Genomic DNA, 27,416 nt, shown 5'->3' on the forward strand with positions numbered 1-27,416 from the left:
CAATGTGATGTTTTGACATACATACACATTGTGAAATAATTACCACAATCAAGCTAATTAACATGTACTCACCTCACTTACTTTTTTTGTTTTTGTTTTGGTTTTGGTGAGAACATTTATAATTTATTCACTTAGCAAATTTCAAGTACATAATACAGTATTACTAACTATAGTCACAGTACTATTTATTTATACATTAGATCTCCAGAACTTACTCATCCTGCAAAACTGAAACTTTATATACTTTTACCAACATTTCCCCATTTCTCCCACTTCCTAGCCTCTGGTGACTACACTCTTAATGTTATTTTAAATGTAGTTTTTCTCGTATCAATGTATCCACATACTTAACTATAATGTGTACATGTCCGAATATGTATAAAATATATTTGTAAGGATTTGCAAGTATTTCTGTTAACTGTGGTTGCCTCTAAAGAAGGAACACAGTAGGAAGGAGACTTTCTCACTAAAGTATATTTTTACCTCATGCATATATTACCTATAAAATTATTTCTAAGGCCATGTGATATTTGTTATTTTAATTTACCCTAATTTTCCTTTCTTATACAAATATGACTGAGACTTTCATCTCTTTTAGCATATTTTAGATATACATATAAGCATCTTATTAAGCACAAGAATTCTGATGTTTATGTCTAAGTTACGGTTATCTTGAAAACACATTTTTATATTTTGCTATTTTAGATACATGAGTTTAAAACTTACTTGGATTGCAACTATGATTAAAGAATTATTTTTTCTTAGTTACACTGATATTGTTTCTGTTTAAAATTCAGGTAGAAAGTCTGAATGAAAAATTGCAAAACGCCAAAGAACAGCTTCGAGAAAAAGAGTTTTTAACACTACAAAATGAGCAGGAGATCAGTCAACTGAAAAAAGAAACGGAACGAACACAACAAAGGATGAAAGAAATGGAAAGTGTAAGCAAATTATTTTCCTCCTAAGGAACAAGTAGTAGTATCTAAAGAATGATAGAAATCTTTGTTTTAAACTGGTTGGTTTTAGTATACAGAAATTGTATCATAAGTACTTTTAGGCTAATTATTTGAGCTTGATATCTATGAGTTTCTTTGATCTTGTTAAATTAAATATTTTATTCTGGTGTTCTAATGAGTTGCCAGATGAGGTTTGATGATGTCGTATCATCAGTTTGCTTGTGTATTGAGTTGTGAACCCATTCTACCCACTTGCCTTTTTGAAACCAAAATTGTTTCCTTTGTTCACTCATATCAATATCTAGAACAGACATATCACATACTAAGCATGAATAAATATTAGTTGAATTATATACATAAATCAAGTAGGGTTTCTGAGAACAACTTTGGGCCCCAGAGGGGTAGGGGGAATGATTATTGGCCCTATCATTTTCTGTTCCCTAACAATGATGGAAAAAATATTTACATGAGATTTATATTGATATAAATCAGAGTTGAACCCTGGTCCCCCCATTCCAGACTTTAGGATCCTAGTGATTTGAATTGGTTTTTCTTATCAGTCCTAAAGTCAAGGCTCATTACCTACTACCTAACCTACCTAACAAGCTAATTTAGAACTAACTTACTTTACACTGATTTTTTTTTTCTAAGAAACAATACTTTTCTAGAGATCTGAGTAATGTCAAAGTATATCAGAGAGAGCAGCAGTCCCAGTGACAAATTTTACTTTCATAGAGAAAAAGGTCATGACTGTAATTCAGCTGTGTGGATTAATGGTGGGTTTTGATTATTTGTAAGTACATTCTCCATTTTTGACATGGATAATCCAATATTAACTTGTTTTTTCTTTTTATATTATTATGTGTTCTATCATGTTACATTCATAATAAAGGATTATACGGCTTGCATATTAAAGTCATGCCGAATATACCAGTGTGTCCCAGATTATGACAGTAGTTTTGTCATTTTGTCATTAAAAAAGAAAAAAAGACATTTCCTGAATATTAGTTTCACAGTGGATGATATTCATTGTATGTTAAATTTTATAGAGGTTTAGTTGAGAGGGAAAAAGTCACTTATTAAAAGAGAAATATAAGAAATAGGTTATCTGTATCATTACATGTTGAAATTTACAAGTACTTTGTGCTTTTCAGGTTATGAGAGAGCAGGAACAATACATTGCAACTCAGTATAAGGAGGCCATAGATTTGGAGCAAGAACTGAGGCTAACCCGGGAACAGATGCAGAACTCTCATACAGAATTGGTGGAGGCTCATTGTCAACAAGTCCAAGCACAAAGAGAAATAGAAAGGCTCTCAAGTGAACTGGAGGAAATAAAACAACTCTCCAAAGAGAAGGTAATCCCTATTTTTAATAACTTTACCTTATTCAAAAGTCTTATTTTACCATTCACTTTTTTGAATTGTAGAATGCAGTTCTTACAAAAGTTACTGTTGCACAATGTGAATGTACTTAATGCCACCAAAATGTAAACTTAAAAATGGTTAAAGTGGTAGTTTATGTTATGTTATTTAAAAAGAAAGAAAAATGTTATAGTTAGCATAGCTTTATAACTAGAAGTTCCTCAGAACTGAGTTTTGGCCAACCTAATTAGTTTTCAATAAATTGAGTTACAAAGAACTTTAGACTTTTAAGTGAATTTAAGCTATCATTTGAAGGAGAAAAGCTAACCTTTTTTTGAATAAAAGCTTTTGCATTGGTAGCCACTCTTATAAATGAAAACTAATGATTTAAATTTATAACTTATGAAACCTGCAGTCCAGAACATTTGGAGAGGATAGTGATAAAAAGCAAGAGCACTGATATAAATTTTATTTCCCCAGTATTTGGTAGAAGGTTAACAACTTGGCTTAAAAATATTTAAATTGGTATACTTGGGTTAATTACTTAGACTTTGAGAAAACATGTTTATTGACGTTCTAGAAAAGTTCTTGTGATTTTTTTGCTATTTGATTACTAATTCAGTATAGTAATTGAGTTAAAGTATTTTTATGTTTAATTTTGATGAACCTAACAATGTTTTTATTAACATTTCTGGATGGTTAGACTAATAAAGAATATATAGAGAATCTTTATTAAAATGTCAGGCATTTGGGAGTCTTTTAGAAGATGGGAAACTACTTTTATTTCATTTCTGTCTTTATCGATGGTATCTAAATATAGTATAATTGATTTTAGCTGATAAGCTCAATTAATCAAAAATGTGAGTGAATGTGGGGAATGACTAAAAATGACAGTTAAAAATATTTTTTAACCCAAAGCTTTAAATATACATTCATATGTTAATCTTTTAATATAGGACCAAATCTTATGTATGGGCAGGGTCATTTGATTAGAATTCTACCTGGTCTTTTCTTCCATAAGCCATAATCATAATCCGTCATCTATAGTTTCCAATTTTGGTTTCTTTAAAGTGGAGAAAAATTTAAAAGACATTTGTAAATCAGTCAGAAGATAGCATCTTTTATATTTTTTTATGAGATTTCCCACAATATTTTACAGCTATCTTGACTGCTTCTAATTGGGTAGCAAATGTTTGTGATTCACTCATTAAGAGGTTTCAAAGCATATAACCTAGTTTTCATATAAAAACTTTCCTTCTGCATTCATATTTTATCATCATTCATAATATGTAATAAAATTCTAATTACAGTCACAAGCACAGCTAGTATAAATAGGTTTGGGTAAATACACAACTGACTCTTGATAAGTAAACAGCACATTTGGCCAACAAAATTGCATGGGCATACCTAAGAGTAGACTATTATTTACCAAAGTTCAGCATGCTATGATTATTATTTCACAGAAAGCATTGATTAGTGAACTTATCATAACAGTGTACCAATACTTGCCCATTAGCAGTCTCTTAAATGTCTAGATAAGTGTACCATTTAATAAGTTAACTTTGTATATGAGAGTTTATAATATAAGCTATTACTTTCATAAATGCACTGGATAGGCTTAGCTATAATAACCAAATAAACAAATTATATAGACTTCACTTAATATGTCATTTTTAAGGAAGCTCATGGAAACCATTTAGCTGAAGAATTGGGGGCTTCTCAAGTACGTGAAGCTCATTTAGAAGCAAGAATGCAAGCAGAAATCAAGAAATTGTCAGCAGAGGTAGAATCTCTCAAGGAAGCTTATCATCTGGAGGTAAAGAAATTTTAATTTGTAGCATTACTCCCTGGTAAAGCAGGTTGACCTATCTGGACAAAAGTATAAATCCTAAATGTTCATTATTGAATAACACATTGTAGTCTTGATGTCTGTTAGCCTAAACAGATCACTTTTACTTTATATCCAGCCAGGCAGCCTGATTACGAATCTCAGCTCATCACTTAACACTTATGTCACCTTGGGCAATTAACTTAACATCTGTCAAAAATGGATGTAATAATGATATCTATTTCATGTGTGAGGATTAAATGAATTAATATAATTAAAGTTCTTACATCAGAGCTTGACTCATCATCATTGTCATCATCATTGGTTACAAAATAGCACTTGCCAAAACTAACTGGAGACCTTTAAAAACCCATATAAGCAGTTTCATGTGATGTGAATCTGTAATGCTTTATAATTTCCAACATTTGTTCTGATATTAATTTAGATAGGCAATACTAGAACCTGATACTTTGCTTTTTAGTATATCTGAGCCTTTATAGAAATGGGCAGTATTATCAATTAGAATAGCATTTCTTATCTTTTTAAAAACTACATCTGAAGATATTATCCAAAATTTATGTATAAGATCTAAATAAATTACTTATGAAGTTCTAAGAAAGCATTTTTCTGTATGACAAGGCTTACAAATACATTTACATTAAACATCTTTAAAGAGAGTTTGGTAACATATTTGCAAAGGATTGGTTGGGCTTGTGGTTACCATGTCTTGCTTAAATGCATTTAGATTCAGATCTCTTTGAAGATATTGTGTCTACCTAACAAAACACATTTTTTTTTTTTAAGCTGAATCCAATCTCAAGCCAAGAGAGTACAACCTTTGGTCTTTAGAGACAAATGTGAATGCCGTTGGATTCAGCATAATTATTTAATTGATATTAGCTGCTCAACTTAGTGACTATCAGTAATAATTAGTCCATCTCAAGTGTTTGCCAGAAACTACTCATACTTTTATTGTGTGGTCTCTATTCTACTTTTATTTTTAATTATCCAATTTTTTACTTTTAGTTTTATAAGCAACCTGAAATTATTTATAAGCAGATAGTACATGAAACAAATTATAAATATTGGTTCTAGTTTTGCTATGTAGTATTTGGTGCTAATTTTTTATATGTATAATATCAAAATATGTAATTTGGGCATGTGTGCAGGGGCCACTGCAGGTGGTGTCGAGACCTGTCAGGGGTGAAGGTACCAGGTACAACACTTTCCTGGTCAGGCCTAGACATACCCATCCTGTAAGCCTCATGGTGGAACAGCTGTTAGATTCATTCAGCAGAAGGATGAAAGCACTTCATAGGAACACAATATGAATGGAAGAGACCTAGCATTATACAAACAGTATAGCACCCTGAACAGACACTAAAAACAGCTCTCATCTCAAAGAACTCAGCCATTGTATCACAGTATGAAAAATGAGATGCTGGAGGGCAGCGTTTGATGAACAAAGTCTTCCAGCCATACAGTAATCTCTTTGGACCCATTACCTTGCATTTGTAATCAGTTTGGATCATCTGTCATATAGAGGCTCCCCAAGACTTTGAACAGTTTTCAATGCTCCTTAAAGAAAGACTCTCTAGAGAAACAGTTTTTATATATAGTGCATCGAATCTCTTGGAAAGACCAGAATTATCAGTAAAGAATATATTAAATGGTTCAAGGGCTACTGTGAAACATTTTTCTATGGCTTGACAGTAAAACTCCTAGAACCAGTTTTCTGTTTCTCCGATGAAATGTTCCTTTAGAGTCAGTGATAACACATAGAACCTACAAATTCATGCAGAATATATCCTGAAGTTCTTAAAAAAAAAAAGAAGAAACCTAAAGATGCCTCTGTGTTGTGGGAATAGCAACGATTGATTTTTCCCCAAGAGACTCTTGGAATTTTGTCTTTGGACAGGCTTCTTTGACAGATGGTGTGGGATATTCAGCTTTGCCAGGTATGGCAGTTTGTTTTTGTTTTTGTTTTTGTTTTTATAGCTCATACTACGAAGGCAAGATGAAGAAGCTTCTGAAAACATCTTCGAGTGATTATTCAATTTTTGATAACTCTTACATTCCTGAAGTGACTTATATTTTGCTGTTTCAATTCTGTAAGCTTTTATAGCCCATGAGATTGGACATATGTTTGGACTTTGACGATGCAAGTGGCTTGCATGCCTAATGGAAGGCTCCAACCACTTGGAAGAAGCTGACCGACGCCCCCTAAACATTTTCCCTCTTTACCCAAGTTGCAGCGTACTATTGGCTTCAACATTATAGAAAGATCCAAAGTGCTGGTGTGGTAAATTGATGATGAATCTGCTGACACACCTGGAGTTACTCTGAAGTATAGTCATAAGGATAAGTGAACTTGCCAAAACCTTTAAGGAAGCCTTTATGGAATGAAAAGTGGATAGTAAAATGCCATTGCTGTTCTCCAAAAATAAGGACCTTCAAGTGGGAGTAATTAAAAAAACTCGCATGCTAAAAAAAAAAAAGTCATGTTTTTCTCTTTTTTGATACTGGACAAAGATTTATTTTTAAAGTGTGTATATTGCTTGTCTATAAAAATGAGAGAATATGTCATTAAAGTAACACAGAATTAGAAAAAGGGATCGTTAATTTTTAAAATTTTTTTTTAAAATACAGATTTCAGAATAATCAGAAAAATCAATAATAATTACAAAGCTGATTTTTTTATGAAAATGAGATTTTTAAAAACTTAAAAATTTCGAACATTCAAAATTTAAATATATTCAAAAGTAGAGAATGGTATAAATCCTCTCATGTTTATTATTCAACTTCAGTAATTAACAACTCTTGGTCTATTTGATTTTATCTATAAGCATGTTGACAATTTATTTTATATAAAAGGGAATACTTTTGAGAATGAAAAGGAATGCTACTACTAACTAACCAGGACACCAAGGCATAAAACCCAGACAGTCGTAGGCAAACTAGGAAGTATGGTCACTATCTTTAACCTTACTCATTCCGTTCCCCAACTCCCATACATATCACATATTATTTTGAAGCAAATCCCAGGTATCATTGTTTTATCAGTAAACAGTTTAATAACTATCTCTAAAAAATAAAGGCTATTTAAAACAATATAATTACAATACTATTATAACACCTGAAAATTGGCAGTAATTTCTTAATATCATCAACTATATCCAATTCCCTAATTGTTACAAAATGTCTTTGCAGTTGATTTGCTCAAATCAGGATCCAAAAACAGTTCACTGTATTTGGTTAACTGCTCTTAAGTAAATTTCAGACTATATGTTCTACCTCCCCCTTTTCCTCTAGCAGGTTATTTGTGGGGAAATCAGATGTTTGTGACTAAAACATAATTTACTTTAAGTGGAAGTGAAAAGTATTAGAAGGTTGTTGAAACTAACTAAACTCTTTTCTTTTTCTTTTCAATTTTGGGGCTTTATAGATGATTTCACATCAAGAGAACCATGCAAAGTGGAAGATTTCTGCTGACTCTCAAAAAACTTCTGTTCAGCAACTAAATGAACAGTTAGAGAAGGCAAAACTAGAATTAGAAGAAGCTCAGGATACTGTAAGCAGTTTGCATCAACAAGTCCAAGACAGGAATGAAGTAATTGAAGCTACAAATGAAGCATTACTTATTAAAGTAAGTGAACATTTAAAAGTATGTAAAGCATATGTCAATGTAAGAACAGCCAAACCTGTAGAAATTTTTTATGAGTTTATTGAGCTAAACAGAGGATACAGCTAGAAGCAAAGTCTCAACAGACTGAAAAAAATGCTTCCCAGAATGACAGTTTGCAATTTCTTTTATACATTTGGAATTAAGGAGGGAATATAAGGACAATTTCATGAACTTGGGAGAAAGCAAGGCAGGGAAATTTCTATGATTGGATTACAGGATAGTTAAAAAGATTATGTGCTCTATTGAGAGTGATTATGTTTCCCAGGGCTCTGAAAAAGAGGGTTCCTCTGGCATTTTAAAGATGTGATAACTTGGATGCACCAGAACAATAGACAAGTCTGGCTTAAGGTAAAAATAACCTTTTACTTGAGAATTTATAGGCCCAGAGGCATGACTACCCTTCATGACCTGCCCAGTTAGGCATTTATGATCAGATCACCCTGTGAGGTCTTTCCATTAGATTTATTGCAGAGCTCATTTTTCATCTACATATATCCATGAAAAACTAAATTTATCACTTATTTTTCCATTCTTGTAGTTTATAGAGGATTATATATGACTAAATATTGACCTATTTGAATCAAAAAAATCTTATTTAGAAGACATTGAATTTGGGAATTACTAATATGATATATATCATATTACCACAGGAGAAAGAATTTATAAATGTTCAAACATAAACTTTTTTAAAATTAAAAAAAAGTTTTAGTGAGAACATTTAAATTTTACCCTCAGCAAGTATCAGTTGTACAATATAATGTTACCAACTATAGTAGCCATGTTATATATTAGATGCTCAGACTTTATTTGTCTTATAGCTGAAAGGTCGTACCCATTTATCAGCTTCTCCCTATTTCCCCCTGTTGCCATTGGCAACCATTTTTCTATTCATTTTCTATGAATTTGACTTTTTTTTAAGATTCCACGTGTAAGTAATACCATGCAGTATCCTTATCTAGCTGTTTCCTCATCTTGGCTATTGTGAATAATGTTTCAAGGAACATGGAAGTGCAGATATCTCTTAGATATACTGTTTTCATTCCTTCTTAATATATACTCAGAAGTAATGTTCCTGAATTATATTGTAATTCTATTTTAAATTTTTTGAGAAACTCCATGATATTTTCCATAGTGGCTGCACCAATTTACATCCCCACCAACAGTGCATAAGGGTTCTCTTCTCTCCATACCCTTACCCCCACTTATCTCTTTTCTTTTTGATGGTAGCTATTCTACCAAGTGTGAGGTGATATCTCATTATGGTCTTGACTTGCATTTCCCTGATGATTAGTGATATTGATCACCTTTTCATGTACCTGTTGGCCATTGGTAGCTCTTTGTAAAAATGTCTACTCATTTCTCTGCCCATTTTTAAATTAGATTTTTTGCTATTAAATTGTATGAGTTCTTTATATGTTTTGATTATTAACTGCTTATTAGATATGATTTACAAATATTTTCTCCCATTTCGTAGTTTGCCTTTTCATTTATGTATGGTTTTCATTGCTATGGCAGAAGCTTTCTAGTTTAATATAGACCCACTTGTTTATTTTTGCTTGTGTTTCCTTTGCTTTTGATGTCAAATCCAAAAAATCATTGCCAAGTCCTATGTTAAAGAGCTTACTCCCTATGTTTTCTTCTAGGAATTTTATTGTTTCATGTCCTATATATAAGTTTTTAATGCATTTTGAGTTGATTTTTATGTGCAGTGTAAGATAGTGGTCAAGTTTCATTCTTTTGCATGTGTCTGTCCAGTTGGGAAAACCAAGACCATGTACTGAAGAGACTATCCTTTCTCCATTGTATATTCTGCACTCCTTTTTCATAAATTAATTGGCTGTATATGCATAGGTTTCTTCCTGGGCTAACTGTTCTGTTCTGTTAATATATGTGTTCATTTAAATGCCAATACTATACTATATAATCATACTATAGCATTGTAATATAGTTTGAAATCGGAAAGTGTGATACCTCTAGCTTAGTCCTTTCTCAGATTGCTTTGGCTTTGGGGGGTTTTCGTGGTTCCATACAAATTTTAGGATTGTTTGTTCTATTTCTGTGGAAAATGCCATTGGAATTTTGATAAGAGGTTGAATTGAATTTGTAGATTGCTGTGGGTAGTATGAACATTTTCACAATGTTAATTCTTCCTATTCATGGAACAGAGTATCTTTCCATTTATGTATGTCTTCAACTTTCTTTCATCAGCACCTTAGAGTTTTCAGTGTACAGTTCTATTACCTCGGTTTAATTTATTCCTAGAATTTTTTTGAAGTAATTATAAATGAGATTATTTTCTTAATTTCTCTGTCTTACAGCTCATTATTAATGTATAGAACTGCAACTGACTTATATATTGATTTTGTATTCCTGCAACTTTACTGAATTCGTTTATTAGTTATAACAATTTTTTGGTGGATTCTTTACATAATATCCTCTCATCTACAAATGGAGACAGTTTTAGTTCTTCCTTTTCAATTTGGATGCTTATATTTCTTTTTCTTGCCCAATTGTTTTGTCTAGGACTTCCAATACTGTGTTGAATGATAGTGGAGAGAGTGGACATGCTTATTTTGTTCTTGATCTTGGAAAACTTTCAGCTATTCACTGTTTAGTATGTTAACTGTCGGCTTGCCATATAGGGCCTTTATCATGTTGAAGTACTTTCTCTCTATGCCTCCTTGTTGAGAGTTTTTATCATTAATGTGTATTGAATTTTGTCGGATGCTTTTTCTGCATCTATTGAGAGGATCATATGATTTTTATCCTTCATTTTGTTAATGTGGTGTATCACATTGACTGTTTTGGAGATGTTGAACCAATTTTGTATCCTTGGAATTAATCCCACTTGATCACATTATATGATTCTTTTAATGTATTGTTGAAATAGAATTGTTAATTATTTTTTAAGATTTTTGCATCTATGTTTATCAGGGATATTGACCTGTAATTTTCTTTTCTCTTCTAAACCCTAAAGAATTCATCAAAAAACTCTTAGAATGAATAAATAAATTCATTGTCCTTGTGTGGTTTGGGTATCAGAGTAATGCTGGCCTTGTAAAATTTTTTGAAAATGTTCCCTCCTCCTCCGCTTTTTGGAAAAGTGTGAGAAGGATTGCTACTAATTCTTCTTTAAATATTTGGTAGAATTCACCAACTACTGAAGCCATCTGGTCCTGTACTTTTGTTTGTTGTGAGGTGTTTGATTACTGATTCAATATCCATCCCGTAATCAATTTGTTTAGATTTTCTATGCCTTTATGATTTAGTCTTGGTAGGTTGTATGTTTCTAGGATTTTATCCATTCTTTTATAGGTTGTCCAATTTCTTGGCATGCAGTTGTTCTTATGAGCCTTTGTATTTCTGTGGTATCAGTTGTAACATCTCTTTCATTTCTGATTTTATTTATTTGAATCTTCTCTCTTTTTTTCCTTGGTAAGTCTAGCTAAGGGTTTGTCTATTTTATCTTTTTAAAAACCCAGATCTTCATTTGTTCTTTTGTCTTCTGAGTCTAATTTATTTCCACTGTGATCTTTATTTCTTTCCTTCTACTAGTTTCAGGCTTAATTTGTTCTTTTTCTAGTTCCTTAAGACATATAGTTAGATTGTTTGTTTGAGAGATTTCTTGTTTTTTAATGTAGGCATTTATCACTATAAATTTTTCTCTCAGATCTGCTTTTTCTGCATCCCATAAGTTTTGGTGTTTTGAATTTTCATTTGTCTTAAGATAAATTTTTATTTTTCTTTTGAATTCTTCTTTGACCCATTTGTTGTTCTGTAGCATGTTGTTTAATATTCACATAATTCTAATTTTTTTAGTTTTCTTCTTGTAATTGATTTCTAATTTTATACCATTGTGTTGGGAAATGGTTGATATGGTTTTAGTCTTCTTAAATATATTGACTTTTTGTGACCTAACACATGATCTATCCTGGAGAATGTTCCATGTGCACTTGAGAAGAATGTGTATACTACTGTGTTGGATGGAATGTTCTATAAATGTCTGTTAAGTTCATTTGATCTAATGCGTTGTTCACATCCATTGTTTCCTTATTGATTTTCTGTCTGCATTATCAATCCATCGATGAAAGTGTGGTGTTGAAGTCCCCTGCCATTGTTATATTGCTGTCTATTTCTCCTTCAGATTTGTTAATTTTTACCTTAAATATTTAGGTGCTGCTATGTTTTTTAGGTACATAAATATTTATAAATATTGCATTCTCTTGTTGGATGGATTATATAATGACTTTCTTTGTCTCTTGTTTTTTCTGATATAAATGTATCTACTCCAGTTTCTTTTGGTTTCCATTTAAAAGGATATATTTTTTACATCTCTTCACTTTTAGTTTGTGTATGTTCTTAAGAATGAAATCAGTATATAGATGAGTCTTATTTTTTTATCCATTCTCTCTCTCATTTGATTGGAGAATTTAGTCTATCTATATTTAAAGTAGTTATTGATGTGTATGGTCCTACTTTTTAATTTTGTTGATTGTTTTCTGTAATAGTAGGGGGTAAATCACTTATAATTCTAGAATGAAGGTTAAAAGACAAAAGTAATAAAAATAATCATAACTACAGTAATTTGTTAATGGATACAAAGGTAGAAAGAAGTAAATTATGATATCAAGAAGTTCTTATCGGCTTAAAATAGACTGTTATAAAAACAACACATTTTATGTAACCTTCATTCTAGAATTATAAGTGATTTACTTCCTATTATTACATCATTAGAGTGTTCTGATTTTTTTTCTCCCTCTTTAATTTTGCCCCCCCCCCACTTCTACCCTGACCCATGGATGTTGCCATTTCCCCTTAAGAACTGGATCTCTGAAGGCGGGGCGTCTCCTCTCACATGCTTGCATGCACCCAGGGCCTCACACACCCAGGGCCAGGCACACCTGGGGCCTGGCACCTGCAGCGCACGCGGGGGACCTGACGTACCCAGGTCCTGGCACACCCGGGGTATGGTCCATGGCTCCACCTGGGCTGCAAACCCAGGACTTCTGCATGCAAAGTAGTCATGCTAACTACTACACAATGAAGCCACCCTGAGTGTTCTGAATTTTAAAATATATATTTTCTTTATCAGTGAGATTTAAACTTTCATATGTTTTTCTGTTACCAATTAGTATCCTTTCATTTCAGCTTTAAGAAATCTCTTTAACATTTCTTGTAAGGTCAGTCTAGTGGAGATGAGTTCCTTCAGCTTTTGCTTGTTTGGAAAACTTTTTCTCCTATCCTGAAGGGCAACTTTGCTGGGAATAGTATTCTTGCTCAGCAGTTTTTTACTCTCAGCACTTTCACTATATCTTACCTTTCCTTTCTGGCCTGTAATGTTTCTCTGATTGCTTGGGAGTGGGGAGGCTCCCTTGTATGTAAGAAGTTGTTTTTCTCTTGCTGCTTTTAGATTCTCTCCTTGTCTTTAACTTTTTAAAATTTAATTATAATTTGTCTCAGTGTGAGTCTTTTGGATTTATTATATTTGGAACTTTCCAGTCTTCCTGGATCTGGATATCTGTTTCTTTCCTCAAACTAGTGAAGTTTTCAGCTATTATTTCTTTGAATGAGCTTTGTGCCTCTCTCTCTCTTCTCCTAGGACCCCTAAATGCTCGATGGTGTCCCATTAATTCCTTAAGCTATCTTTACTCTTTTTTGTTCTTTTTTAATTTTGCTTCCCTGATTGGATGAATTCCACTGCCTTCTCTTAGAGGTCATTGATCTTTTCTTCCACTTGATTTAGTCTGCTGTTGAACTCTTCTATTGAATTTTTCAATTTAATTACTGTATTCTTCACTTTGATTTCTGTTCAGTGTTGTCTTATATTTTCTGTCTCTTTGTTGAAATTATCACCGTGTTCATGCATTATTGTCCTGACCTTGGTAAGCATCTTTCTGAAGGTTATTTGAACTCTTTGTCAAGTAAATCACCTATCTCTTTAGGTGTTTATCTTTTAGGTATTTCTAGGGTCTATTTCTGGAATTTTAGCTTATTCTTTTGTTCGGAACATATTCCTCTGTTTTTTCATTTTTCTTGACTCTCTATGTTGGTTTCTGTGCATTAGATAAAATAACCACCTTTTCCAGGGGTCTCATGTAGGAGACGTGCCTTATCAATCAGCCTGGCCTGAGCTCCTTTTTATCTTTCAACCCTTTGTGATTGTCCAAACAGCCTTCTTTGTTGTTAGTGGCTCCCAGTAGTTGGGGGTGTGCCAAGACCTGTCAGCATCCCAAAGGGGAAGATCTTATTTAGCACCTAGATTCATACTGATTGGAACTGGACCCTCAGCAGCAGCTGGGAAGATATGTAGTCGGGGTCTTTCCAAGGAGAAACTGGACATGATCTTTTTTTGCCTGCTCCCTCAGCACTGGGCCTGGGCGTATAGCTGCAAGGGATCGCTCCTGTGCTCACTAAAAACTACTACTTTGTTTACTACAATCCTGACGGCCTCATGAATGCATAAGTTGGCTGTCAGAGCCAAGCAATCCAAGAGCCTGTCCCTGGGCAGCAGCTTCAAAAGCTTGGGCAGTAGACATACTAGCAATTTGGAGCAGACTTCAGGAGGAAGGCAGAGGGGCTGTCTCTTAGCTTCCCTGGTCTCTGGGGAGGATTACAGTCTGCCTCTAGATGCATGCTGTGTTAGATAGGCTTTAACATACGAAAATAGACCTCTTTGAAGGTATGACAAGAAGATATGCTTTTTTGCTTACTTTTTTTTTTTTGCTGAGTCCTGTGGGTATAGCCATGGTACTTCTTCTCAAGCCTGTTAAGAACTGTTCTTTGTTTGCTGTAGTCTTGTGGGTCTCATACATGCATGCCCTGTTGGCTTTCAGAACTAGGTGTTTTGGGGGCCCATCCCTAAGGTGGGAGTCTTAAAAATAGGAGTACTAGATGTGATGCCCTTTACTCCTCAGGGAGAAGCAGGGAGTCAGATGTTACCTCTCATTGTATGGCTTTATGCTGGGTATGGAGTTTATAGCTCTCCTTGTGTGTGGCTGTAGATTTGGTGTATCATGGGAGGAGACATGGGAGGAGCCTCCTATGTCACCGTCCTGGACCTGAACTTATTATACAAATGTAAATTTAATCATGTTTACTTTACAGGATTTTATACTTGATGTATTTAAAAAGTAGGAGCATTTTTCAAAATCAGTGACGTTCCTTTAAAAATCATAAATTAGAAAATGCAAGATTGTTTTCAAAAAAAATTTTCGCTGGATTTGAATATGTATTTTATTTTTCAAAAAGCCCATTAGTACTTACTCACCCACCCCTATTGATCATGGAGGTTTACTCTGGAATTTGGAATTAATATCAGTATTGATGCATAGAGATAAAAATTTAGTATTAGTTCAAAAGTGGCAATATGTATAATTAACGTTGTCAGCCAAGACCTTTAAAAAAGAACAATCTCACTGATAGTTGTAAAGCAGTAAATGATTTTATAGCAAAATGGAAGTTATTGAAAAGCCAAAAAATTCTACCAAATAATAGCTTATAAATATTTCCAGTTACTAAGCTAGCTGAGCACTTAAATTTCTTATATAATCTACTTGATATTCACAGTAGTAGAGGAAAGCTGAGTAGATATAATCTAAAATTATGTTTCAGTTGAATGCTTTTTCTGCTTTTATTGAAACATCAATATGCCTAGTGTTCTAGGGATTTAATTATAAAACTTCTTGTGGAAACTTGACTCTTAAATATTTAAGAATCTGCATTGTGTATCCCTTGTCACAGTAGTTATATCTACTCAGTTGTTAGATACTAACAATGAGATAAATACAATTAGATTGCACTTATCTATCATTCAGAAGTTTTTAAGTTGGACTACTTTGTAAATTACCAAAATATTGGGTATATAGCAAGAAATCTAAAATGAACTATACATATAGTGATCTTAGAACATGTACCATGATTAGCCAATATACCAGTCAGAAAATAGAATTCTTTTGTTTTCTGATAGTAGTTCTCAAAGTCAATGTCAACTGGCTCTCAAGTCTAGACTAGAGACTTTTAGGAGGATAAAAGAAAAAGGGATGAGAAAAACTAATAGACCCAAAACTGGCATAACTGTAACAATTAGAAGTAGCCATAAATAATGAAAAGTAATTTCATGAATAGCAGCATTAAATCACAAAGAACAGAAATAGAAGTGAAGGAGAAGAGAACAGTTTTTGAGGCACTTGATCTTTCTAGCTCACTTTCTTTAGTGCCCTAACTAGTCCTCAGTATTTTTGAGTAGCTGGAGCTAGGGCATAACTAAGATCATTTTCTGAGACCCTTAAAGGCATAACTATATTATGGTACCCCACAATGATTACAACAGTGACCTTTGAGTCTTAAGAAAAAGTTGAACTATGTTCACTGTATTCAGTATATTACTTTTATTATAAAACTTAGGTATTTAACTGTAAGTTAAATGGAATCCTATGTATCTGAGATACTACATTTCTCAATTATAGCTAGATAACAGAAGAGTTTTTTAAAAAAACTTTCTATACAACCGTATATGTATCAACTCTATAGCTACTTTATTAATTGTAATTAAAAGAATGTGAATACAAGATTTACTACAAAAAAATTGGCACTCTAGCCACTTATAAAGTTTCTCTAGATACAATAGTATAAAGACATCAAAGAACTAAAATATGCATGTTAAACTTTCATTTTGTAATGCATGCTGTGGTTATAACAGTTATAAGCACAGTATTTTTAGAAAAAAATAGAAACTATCAAATTAAAAGTGACTGATTTAGAAATGTTTATCTTATGATTTAGAAATGTTTATCTTATAGAAATGTTTCTTCTTACCCATAAGAAAATATATTTGAACACGAGACGACTACACATACTATTTAACTTTTAAAACTAAAATGTCTTTTCACTTTTTAGGCTGTATGGCTTTTTAGCATATGCAGTCTCATTCTTAGGATCCCGAAAGTGGGTCAGAAGAACCAAATGAAGGATATGGGAAAATAATAGAAATGAAGATATTTAATAAGGATTGATTGATTAAATATTATTAATCACTTTCTTAAAGGTTTTTCTTTGAAAAATTCAAGCATAATAAAGCTTTCTTGTAATGAGGACATATAAGGCAGAATAATTAATACACATTAATTTCCTATGAGAAATTCTGAAGGGTTTGGGTTTTTTTTGGGGGGGTGGTATATATATGTTAGATGAACAAAAGAGTGTATCTTTACATTTTGCAGAGAAATTTTTGCATGTAAGATTTTGGTCTTTATTAGAAATTGCTATTGTCATTAACACTAAAGAGAAATTCTATAAGGAAAATCTAGTTTTAAAAACTTTCTATACAACCGTATATGTATCAACTCTATAGCTACTTTATTAATTGTAATTAAAAGAATGTGAATACAAGATTTACTACAAAAAAATTGGCACTCTAGCCACTTATAAAGTTTCTCTAGATACAATAGTATAAAGACATCAAAGAACTAAAATATGCATGTTAAACTTTCATTTTGTAATGCATGCTGTGGTTATAACAGTTATAAGCACAGTATTTTTAGAAAAAAATAGAAACTATCAAATTAAAAGTGACTGATTTAGAAATGTTTATCTTATGATTTAGAAATGTTTATCTTATAGAAATGTTTCTTCTTACCCATAAGAAAATATATTTGAACACGAGACGACTACACATACTATTTAACTTTTAAAACTAAAATGTCTTTTCACTTTTTAGGCTGTATGGCTTTTTAGCATATGCAGTCTCATTCTTAGGATCCCGAAAGTGGGTCAGAAGAACCAAATGAAGGATATGGGAAAATAATAGAAATGAAGATATTTAATAAGGATTGATTGATTAAATATTATTAATCACTTTCTTAAAGGTTTTTCTTTGAAAAATTCAAGCATAATAAAGCTTTCTTTTGTAATGAGCATATAAGGCAGAATAATTAATACACATTAATTTCCTATGAGAAATTCTGAAGGGGTTTGGGTTTTTTTTGGGGGGGTGGTATATATATGTTAGATGAACAAAAGAGTGTATCTTTACATTTTGCAGAGAAATTTTTGCATGTAAGATTTTGGTCTTTATTAGAAATTACTATTGTCATTAACACTAAAGAGAAATTCTATAAGGAAAATCTAGTTTTCATTAAATTCCTTAGTATAGTTTAAACATATTTCAAGTAAACATGTGTAATTGTTCAAAACGAAAGGTTTAAACAGCTTGGAAAACTGATGAGTTGATATCAAAGGAATTCCTGCACTGGACTGAAGGTTGACTTAGACGACTTCTAAAAGTCTGTGATTTTTCTGAGTAATTCATTTAACAAAAGTGTATTGAGCACTTACTATGTACAAATTTTTCTACAGGAATCAGAATTAACCAGATTACAAGCCAAAATTTCTGGACACGAAAGGGCAGAAGACATCAAGTTTCTATCAGCCCCATTTACCTCTCCAACAGAAATTATGCCTGACATTCATGATCCAAAATATGCTAAACTTGCTCACACAGCTGTTTTCAAGTATAGAAAACTACGTCGTTCTATTAGTGCCAGTGACCTTAGTTTCAAAACTCATAGTGATGAAGATCTTTCTGAAGAATTACTACAGGACTTAAAAAAAATGCAATTAGAACAACCTTCAGCATTAGAAGAAAGCCAGAAGGATCTGACTTATACCCAGTCGGATTCATTTAAACCTCTCACATATGACCTAGAAGATGACAGTTCTGAGAATAATGACTTCAGTACTCTTAGTGGAATGCTAAGATACATAAACAAAGAAGTGAGACTATTAAAAAAATCTTCTATGCAAACAGGTGCTGGTTTAACTCAGGTATGTATTTCATACATTAGAAGTTATAATAATTTGTCTCCATTGAATATCTTTTTATTGTAGAAAAATCTATACATTTAAATGAAGCATGCCATTATACAATGTACACAAATATTGAAAGTACAAAAAAATTCATTATAAGTTTGGAATGCTTTTACTCTAGACAAGTAGATTTGAAAATTTAGTTTTGAAAAGTAACTTTTGTTAAAATAGCCTATATAATTGATTAAATATAATCTCTATATCTGATTAAAAAGCTAATTCCACTTCATGTTAGGAAACTATTTTCAACTTCAAATATTGGAAAATGTTTTTGGAGTGCCAAAATTAGTTATTTTCCTAGACTTCCTGGAAACCATTCTGGTAAAAATTAAGGTAACCTTTGTTTTGTTCATAGACTTCCACGGTGGCTCAGAATATCTCATTTACATGATGTATCTACTCCCATTATTTTTTGAGCATATCATACTAAATAGGCAACTTTATCCCTACTACACTTACCTACAGACACTCAACATCGTTTATAAGCAGTTAATGTATAGTTTGCATATGGAAATAAAGACTCTATTTCAGATAATGTTTACTTTTTTCAAGTGCCCCCTTTGCCTCATTTTCAATACATCAAAATAGGTTTGGCGGCCTAAACAATTTAAAAAATGTTTTTACAATGGATCCAAGGCAAAGACTGTTGGAGCTTCTTCTGTTTCTCCATATCCTTCCTTACATTAAAAAGAGCTTAATTTACTATTTACAATTAGAAAACTATGTAAATGTAATAATATTGTTGTGAAAACAAAATTTATACCTTATAAAATTTCAAGTGTATAGTAAGGCAGATGGCAAATAAACAAGGTAGTCTTCTATAAAGCCTGATAAAATTAGTTTTCATCTAGCCTTTACAAGTACAGTTGTGTTTACTGTATATCGTTTATTCAGCCATTTGATTCATTCAGTATTTATTGAGCATCTCTTATATACCAGACACTGGAATTACAGGAAAAAAACAAAATGACCAAGACCCTGTCCAAACAGAGCTTACATTTTAGTGAGGAGACCATCAAAAAACAAATAGACATATGTTCTAATGCCAGGTGAAAATAAGATTATGAAGAAAAACTGGTAAGAGGATACAATGTAATGCGTACAATTTAAATAGGGTGGCCATTTAAAGGCCTCACAAGAAGGTAACATCTGATCAGAGTCCTGTAGGAAGTAAGGAAGTAAACTATCTCAATATCTGGAGGAAGAGCATTGGAGGAAAGGAAATAATAGGTACAAAGTCCTGAGATGGTAGCATACCTGACATGTTCAAAAAACAGGTAGGAGAGAGAGTAGTAGGTGTTGAGATAAAAGATAATGCTGGTGAGGGGTTGGGCCCTAGTGGTATTATAGTTCCTATAAGAATTTTGGATTTTATTTGAAATATGATGGGAAGCCATTGGAGGGTCCTGCTTAATTAGGGAAGTGACATGATCTGATTTATGTTTTTAAAGGATCACTCTAGCTCAGTGGTCCCCAACCTTTTTGTTTCGAGAGACCAGTGCTCCTATGAGAATCTAATGCCTGATGATCTGAGATGGAACTGAGGCAGTGATAACTAGCGCTGGAGAGTACAAATACAGATGAAGCTTTGTTCACTTGGCTGCCGCTCACCTCCTGCTGTGCACAGAACAGGCCACAGAACAGTAACAGTATAAAGCCCAGGGGTTGGGGACCCCTGCTATAGCTGCTTTATGAAGAATGTATGATAAAAGGATAAGAGCAGAGATCATCTAGAAGGCTACTTGAAATAATCCAGGCAAGAGATAGTTTTGGATAGGCAGGAGGATAGATGTAGAAATGTTGAAAATGATTCTATTTCTGGATGTATTTTGAAAGTAGAGCCAACAGGATTTGATGTAGGTTTCAAGTGAAATAGAAATCAAGGAAGACTCTAAAGACTTTAGCCAGAGTAATTGAGCATTACTAAGATGGGGAATACTAGGAGATGAGCAGATTTGGAGGCATGGAGAGAATCAAGAGTTCAATTTTAGATATATTAAATTTGAGATTCTATTTAGATATCCAAGTGGAGATGACAAATAAGTGATTAGGTTTATGAGACTGATGTTATAAATTTAGATATAATCAGCATAATCGATGGTAGTTAAAGCCATAATGCTGGGTTAAATCAAAGGAATTGGTGGAGGTAGAAAAAAGGAGTTCAAAAACGAAGCCTGATTTAATAAAGCTCAATTACTTTTAGCATTCAAGAAGATGAGGATCCAATAAAGCTTAGAAGTAAAGTGAGATAGGAGAAAAATTAGAGTATAATATCCCATAAACCAAGTGAAAAATGTGCTTCAAGAAGGAAGATGAGATCAGTGGTGTCAAATATTGCTAAAGTGAGGACTGACCATTGATATCATATTTGGTAATATGGAAGCTGTTGATGCCTTTCTAAGAATGACTTCAGAGTAATAGTGGAAATAAAAGCCTAATTAGAGTATGATCAGCAGAGAATGGGAGAAGAAATGGAAATACCAAGAATACACAACTCTTTTGATACAGAGTAGAAATTATGGAAATGTGGTGTCAAAGGTTTTGGGTTTTTGTTTTGTTTTTTAAGATAAGAGATAAAATAGCATATTATATAGTATTGGGAATGATCCATTAGACAGAGAAACTGGTAATTCAAGACAGAAAGTGGAAGGAGTAAAATTTTTAAGGTAGGCTGAAGGAACTAGGATCCAGTAGAGAAGCAGATTGGCCTTAGATAAAAGAAAGGCCAGTTCATCGACTGCCATGGCAAAGAAGGCAGAATATATGTGTACAGAAACACAAGGAATAGGAAGATTTGGTGGTAGGGGAGGAATTTCTTTATTGATTGCCTTTATTAGTGAAATAAGAAGGATCATCAGCTAAGGCAGGGTGAGGTATTGGAGGTTTAACTTGAAGTATGGGGAAGGTATATGAAATAGTTATCTTGGAGAGTAGGGAAATATAAATGGACTAGGGAAGTCTCATAAGATTATGAGGCAAATAGTTTTGTTGTGTGCAACAGCCCTACAAAATATGAGACAGCCGATGTCTTTTATCCCTGTCTTTATATGTTAGCAACAGGATGTTCCTTTCTCTCTATTGTAGTGACAACCAAAAAGTACTCTCACAAATATCCAGAATGTTCGCTAGGGGAGAGCATTGCTCCCTTTAAGACTTCTGCTCTATTCTGATAGCCTTTAGAGTCATAAATATTCAAGAGTTTTTTTGTTAAAATAGAACTTATATAGTATAAATCTGATAAATACAGTTACAGATTGTGATCATAGTTAATACATAGCATTTACTATATGCCAAGCACTATTGTAAATGCTTTACATAAATTAACTCATTTGATCTTTATTAACAACCTTGTGATAAGTATTGTTATTATCCTAATAGTACCAAAAAGTTCTTTCGTATAGTGGGTACTATTATTCTCCATTAATATGGATGAGGAAACTGAGTCTCTGTTCTTAACCACGTTGATATACTATTTATATCATTGTATTTACATTCTCTTTAGTACTGTCTATTTAAATATTTTGGTCTTGCAACTGCTTAGTCAATTAGGGATTTAGAGAGTAGGACTTAAAAATTCTCTGCACAACTTATAGGATGATTTCTCATATAGGTCATTGGAATAGATAGATACATTTGAACACTTCAAGTCATTTTTCCTATTCTATTATCATGGAACCTCAGTGCCAAATTAAAATATGCAAAATATTATAACCAGCTCTTAAAATCTGTCCAAAGTTAAATTCTATACACACATGGTTTATTGCTAGCAATACGCTACTGATTTTTAAATTTGCATTAACTACAGTCAATACTTATATCTTTAAGCTCACATGGGACTCTCATAGTTCATGAACCTCAATTGCTTTAACTATGTTGACTTAATTTTGCCTTGGATAGTGGGGACTGGCTCTTTAAATTGCTTGGAATTCAATTTAGTGTTCCTTTGGGACCCATGCTGGGACTGATGCTTGATAAATGCTCATCTATGGGTTTTCTTCAATTCTCTGATCATCATTACTTGCATACTATACCTTAATCTTAAGGGAAAGGTTACTGAAGACATCTTCTCAATGCTTCTTTAGGGCAGCCTCCATTTTTTTTCTTTTCTAATTTCACTGTTCCTTTGTTTTTTGGGTTTTTTTTTAATGGAAGGTGAGAAAATTCAGAGCAAGGACTGCTATTATTGAAAGAAACTTTGACTTGCTATGGTTTTACTGTTCATGTCATTTACATGTACATTACATTAATAAATGTGTACCATTTGATAATATTCTACATGAGATACTTTAAACTGGAATATAGAACCATGATCTACAGGCTAGTTCTGGTCCTCAGCTTATTTCACTCACTACTAAAGTATGACATTGCATTGGTCTCTGATTTACAAGAAGAATTTTTAAACTCTTTTAAGCCAAGGAAACTATTGTTTAAATGGAATGTTATAAAGAAATCCAAATATGTCAGTTAGATGCAAAGATAAATTATTTGATTGAGGGTGGATGTATCTAACCTTTACCCAGTTACTTGCTCACTCTGTTTTCTGGCTGCTTATGCAAAGACTCCAGCAGCCCTGGATTAACTTTTAAGGAAAATAAGCACAAGCTTAGGGCATCAAGGGAAGTGGAGCACCACAAAGTTTTTTGCTCTATTATGCCCTTAACTCTTTCACTGCCAGACTTAACTATAGTAGAATTTTTTGTAATTGTCTTTATCTGCCATGTTTTACTTTAATTTGCACTGTTAAAAAATCTTTTTCTTTGGTATGGTGAGTAACTAAAGTTTAAAAGCTTAGTTTGAGGTGTCATCATATATTACATTTTTTTCTGGCTTATGGTGTGAGTTTCACTTCTGTAGAAAGTAAAACTAGCTAGCTGAGTCAAATAACATTTAACTTATCAGCTCTTTTATGCAAAGGACCCTTAAACTCATTATTATAAGCAGTGGAAGAGCCAGGGAGCATTGCTGAACTCTGCTTAGGGTATCATTTGGCTTTAACAGAGCTCTGCTTCAGAGAGTGCGGTCTTAAAATCCACTAGTGCAGCAGAAGGTAGAAATTGGTATGTGAAAAGTGCTTAATAAGTGTTAGCTTCCTTCCTTGTGTTGCAGCCCAAATACTAATTTTCCTAATGGTTATCAATGTTGGTGATTCCATTCACAATAAAGCCTCTGACACAGCAGTATTCTGCTTCCAGACTCTGACAAAAGCTTAAGAACTCACAAAAAAATTATACACGCACACAATTTTGATCACAATTTCAAGGAATTTACAGGCTTAAAGTAAAGAACTTGTGTTTTAGATTAGAGCAGTGGAAGTGTTGTAAATACTGATTGATTAGCCAATTCACAGTTTATTAGGAAGTTATAAGAACTATTATTTATATCCATCTTGTTTCCAAAAAGGAAAAGTAGTTTGCAAAATATGATCTATCTGCTTGGCAGTAAGATCAAAATAAGAATTGAGAAAATCAGTATAAGAAAAACAATTAAAGATGGAAAAAACAGGGTGAAGCAGGAGTACAGGTAATACCTAGAGACATGATAACATTTTCAAATTCCTGGCCAAAGTAAAGACCAAGTTATGACAAGAGTATTTGACCTGTATTTTTAGACTCTCCTAGGCCTTCTCCCTCTATTTTTCTACTTTATGTTGTGCTACTTCTTTGTGCACTTTTTCTCTTTTCTTTTTCCTCTCCTCTATTTTTCTTTCTTCTTTCTCTTTCATTGACTTTTTTATGTAGTCCTCTGTCTTCTTTACTATCTTCATTCGAACTATAATGTGATACCAGTCTCTAAATATTTTTATTCTGTCCCGTTTTTTTAACCTCACACTACCTCCTCACCCCTCCAGCCAGAATTACTTGCCTTTTACATCCATGTGGTTCATTATTGTGTTCTGACTCATATTTTTCAATTAAGTAATTCCCACTTGCTTTAAATTATGCTCCCAATTGTTAATAGTAGACTTTTAATGCTAAATCAATACAAGAATATTTCAAATATTAATCTATTATTTTCCATTTTTCCAGGGAGAAAATTTATAATTAAAAGAAGATGTTGATGTGATGAAAAATGAGATTTTTGGTACTGTGTTGTGTTTTTTTATTATCTGTAGCTCATACTTCATAGAAGCTGTTATTTTATTGCTTTTGAATAAATTTTATATTTTAATATTTTTAAAGAAACTTCTGAAGCTTACTTATACTTTTTGTGAAAATTATTCATTTTTATTATTTTTGGTTTAAACTATTTTCCTTATCTTTTTCTTTTTATGTAAAAATTATTGTTAAAATGCATAAATACATTGAATAATTTATATTTTCATTCATACTACCATAGTATTGCTTAATTTTCTAGTAATACTTTATTTTAAAAAGAAGTAATATGAATTTAGAAGTCATTCTGCCACAAGTTAATAATTATGCTAATAATGGCTGGCTTTTGTTGAGTGTTTACCAATTATCAGACACTATTCTAGGTACTCTATGTTTGTTAACACATTTAATCCACCTAATGATTTTATGAAGTAGATACTATTATTATTACTGTTTTACAGGTAGAATTATTTAATGTAATGACACAAGTATGTGTTCCAAAGAAATTGGTTTGTCGTAAGCATCAGGATGGACTTTGGATTAGTGACTCCTTTTACACATGGTTAGATTTATGGTAAAATTAATGCAGCAAAGTAAAGATGATATATTTAAATATTTGAATTTACAAATCGCTCAAGAGTTTAGATTTGATGTCTTTAGACCATATACTTAATTTGTAAGTAAAATAAATAGAAAATAATACAGAGTTAATCTTTTCTAATAGTTAATCATTAAAGCCATTAGTATGTTAATAGTAACATTTGAACAACACTAATGCAGAATTTGGAATTATTTGTCAGGCATGGAATAAAGTTTATCTTTTTACTGTTACTTACTAAACACTTAATCCTAAGTGTTAGGTCTTCTTAGTCAGCACCCTTTTTTCCCTTTCCCTGGCTTTTCTACCATGTGCTGTGTAAGTTCTTCTTCGTAAACTAGTGAGCATTACTAAGTAGAGTCACAATGTACATCTGACACCTTTATAATTTACATTTTCCAGGCTGAGTTGGACTCTTAACAATTTTTGACAGTCTTTAACCTCTTCCCTTTAGCCTCTTTTCTCTTCCACGTTACAGGTATATTATTATTTATTATTCTTTTCAAGTACCCCTTTTACTACATCTCCCATACTCTCAAGAGATAACTTAGCCACACACTTCATAGGAGATCTTTACGTCCAAGCTCCCTCAATTTCTTTTATTTTTCTAGACCTTACTGTACCAGTGTACATTCATATTTTCTTCTCTCCTATCTCAGAAAGGCTTATTTCTCTCTAAGGCTAATCCTTCTACTTGTAAACTAAATTCCATTCTTTCCCTTTGACTAGGCTAGGATTTTATTTTATTAAGTATCCCAATTCTTATACCTTTAATCTCATTCCTTAAACTGCTTCTATTCATGTAAACATGTTCAAATCCCTTCCCTGGCCTAAAAAACATCACCACCAAAAACCCCACCTTTACACTACCTACTCCTCAAGAAAATGCATTGTCTCCTTACAGTGCATACTTATTATTTTATTTGATCTTTTACACCTTCCACTGGATTCATATGGTTGCGATAGAAATAGCCATGTTATGCTCTATCTATTAACCTCTACAATCCCTGGTACAGTTGATTCACCCAGGATTAGACACTTAATTTAAGTAGGGCCAGAGTCCTTTTCTTTTTAAGAATTTTGAAACTGGAACCGGAAAAAAATCAAATTCCGTCATTTCTTTGTGTGCTTGACTATAAAATATGAGGCTCCAGAGCACTTGATGGCTGTTTCCATCCCATATGGGCCAAAGAAGCAATTCAGCTAGTCTGGAAAAATTAGAAGAAAAAATGAACCAAACCTACAGAGAAAAACAAGGAAAAGAATACTAATGATACCTGGTTCCACATGTTTGTGAGACCCAACCACATTATTGACCTTGTATTCTGAGATATTACAGTATTCTTACAGTAAGCTCTTCTTTTAAACTAGTTCAAATTGGGTTTCTGGCACTTGAAAACAAAAAAAAACCCTAGCCGAAATGTACTTTGTCTTTTCTTTTGCCAGGAAATTTTTTGAAAAATCATCTATACTACCGATTTACTCTTTACTTCCCACTCAGTCCTTAACCTAATACAATCTGACTTCCACTCCTGCTACTCTGTTGCCGGAGTGTCCTGTTTTCATTTTTTATTTTAATCTACTATAACGTTTGACTCCAGAACACTGCTAGTCTTTCCAGATTCTCCTTTTAAAAACAAAGAGCTAACCTTTCATAATGCTTAGCATATGCAAGGCAGTGATGTAAACACTTTACAAATATCAGTTTATTTAATCTTCAGAACAACTCTGCGAGGAAGTATCTTGCAAGGAGGTCATGCAACACAGCATTATAGTACCACATGACGTAGATATAAAATAGTTTGTTGAGGACAAGCGTAACAAGGAGGATAGTAGTAGAGTATACATAATTACCCAAACTCTTATCCTACAGCTTAGGTCAGTCATAGTCTGCATGCATCATGATCAAAGTTGCAGTAGAAAGGAACCCTGCCTTCATAATATTCTAATATTTATTAGGTTGGAGTGCGGCAGGGAATATCTATGCAACTATATACCAGTGGAAACTTCCTTGTAGGGTAAAAGACCTT

The 27,416-nt window shown here is 32.8% G+C and overlaps 1 protein-coding gene across 4 annotated transcripts in view; it reads left to right on the forward strand.

The window, feature by feature from the left end:
• Positions 1–24,878, forward strand: part of CCDC18 (coiled-coil domain containing 18) — a 101,001-nt gene extending 76,123 nt beyond the window's left edge. For 3 of the 4 annotated variants that reach the window (XM_006919418.3, XM_015595175.2, XM_025051904.1), the window contains 6 exons: positions 798–941; positions 2,111–2,314; positions 3,999–4,136; positions 7,594–7,794; positions 18,187–18,654; positions 24,723–24,878. In XM_006919418.3, the coding sequence (XP_006919480.1) occupies positions 798–941; positions 2,111–2,314; positions 3,999–4,136; positions 7,594–7,794; positions 18,187–18,654; positions 24,723–24,737 (1,170 nt within the window). In that variant the 3' untranslated portion in view covers positions 24,738–24,878. Of the gene's footprint in view, positions 1–797; positions 942–2,110; positions 2,315–3,998; positions 4,137–6,146; positions 6,260–7,593; positions 7,795–18,186; positions 18,655–24,722 lie in introns of those variants that run through there. The other variant, XR_001517583.2, reaches the window with a different exon arrangement.
• Positions 24,879–27,416: the final 2,538 nt, after the last annotated feature.

The sequence above is a fragment of the Pteropus alecto genome, unplaced genomic scaffold (assembly GCF_000325575.1).
Source record: "Pteropus alecto unplaced genomic scaffold, ASM32557v1 scaffold25, whole genome shotgun sequence".
Taxonomy (NCBI): Eukaryota; Metazoa; Chordata; class Mammalia; order Chiroptera; family Pteropodidae; genus Pteropus; species Pteropus alecto.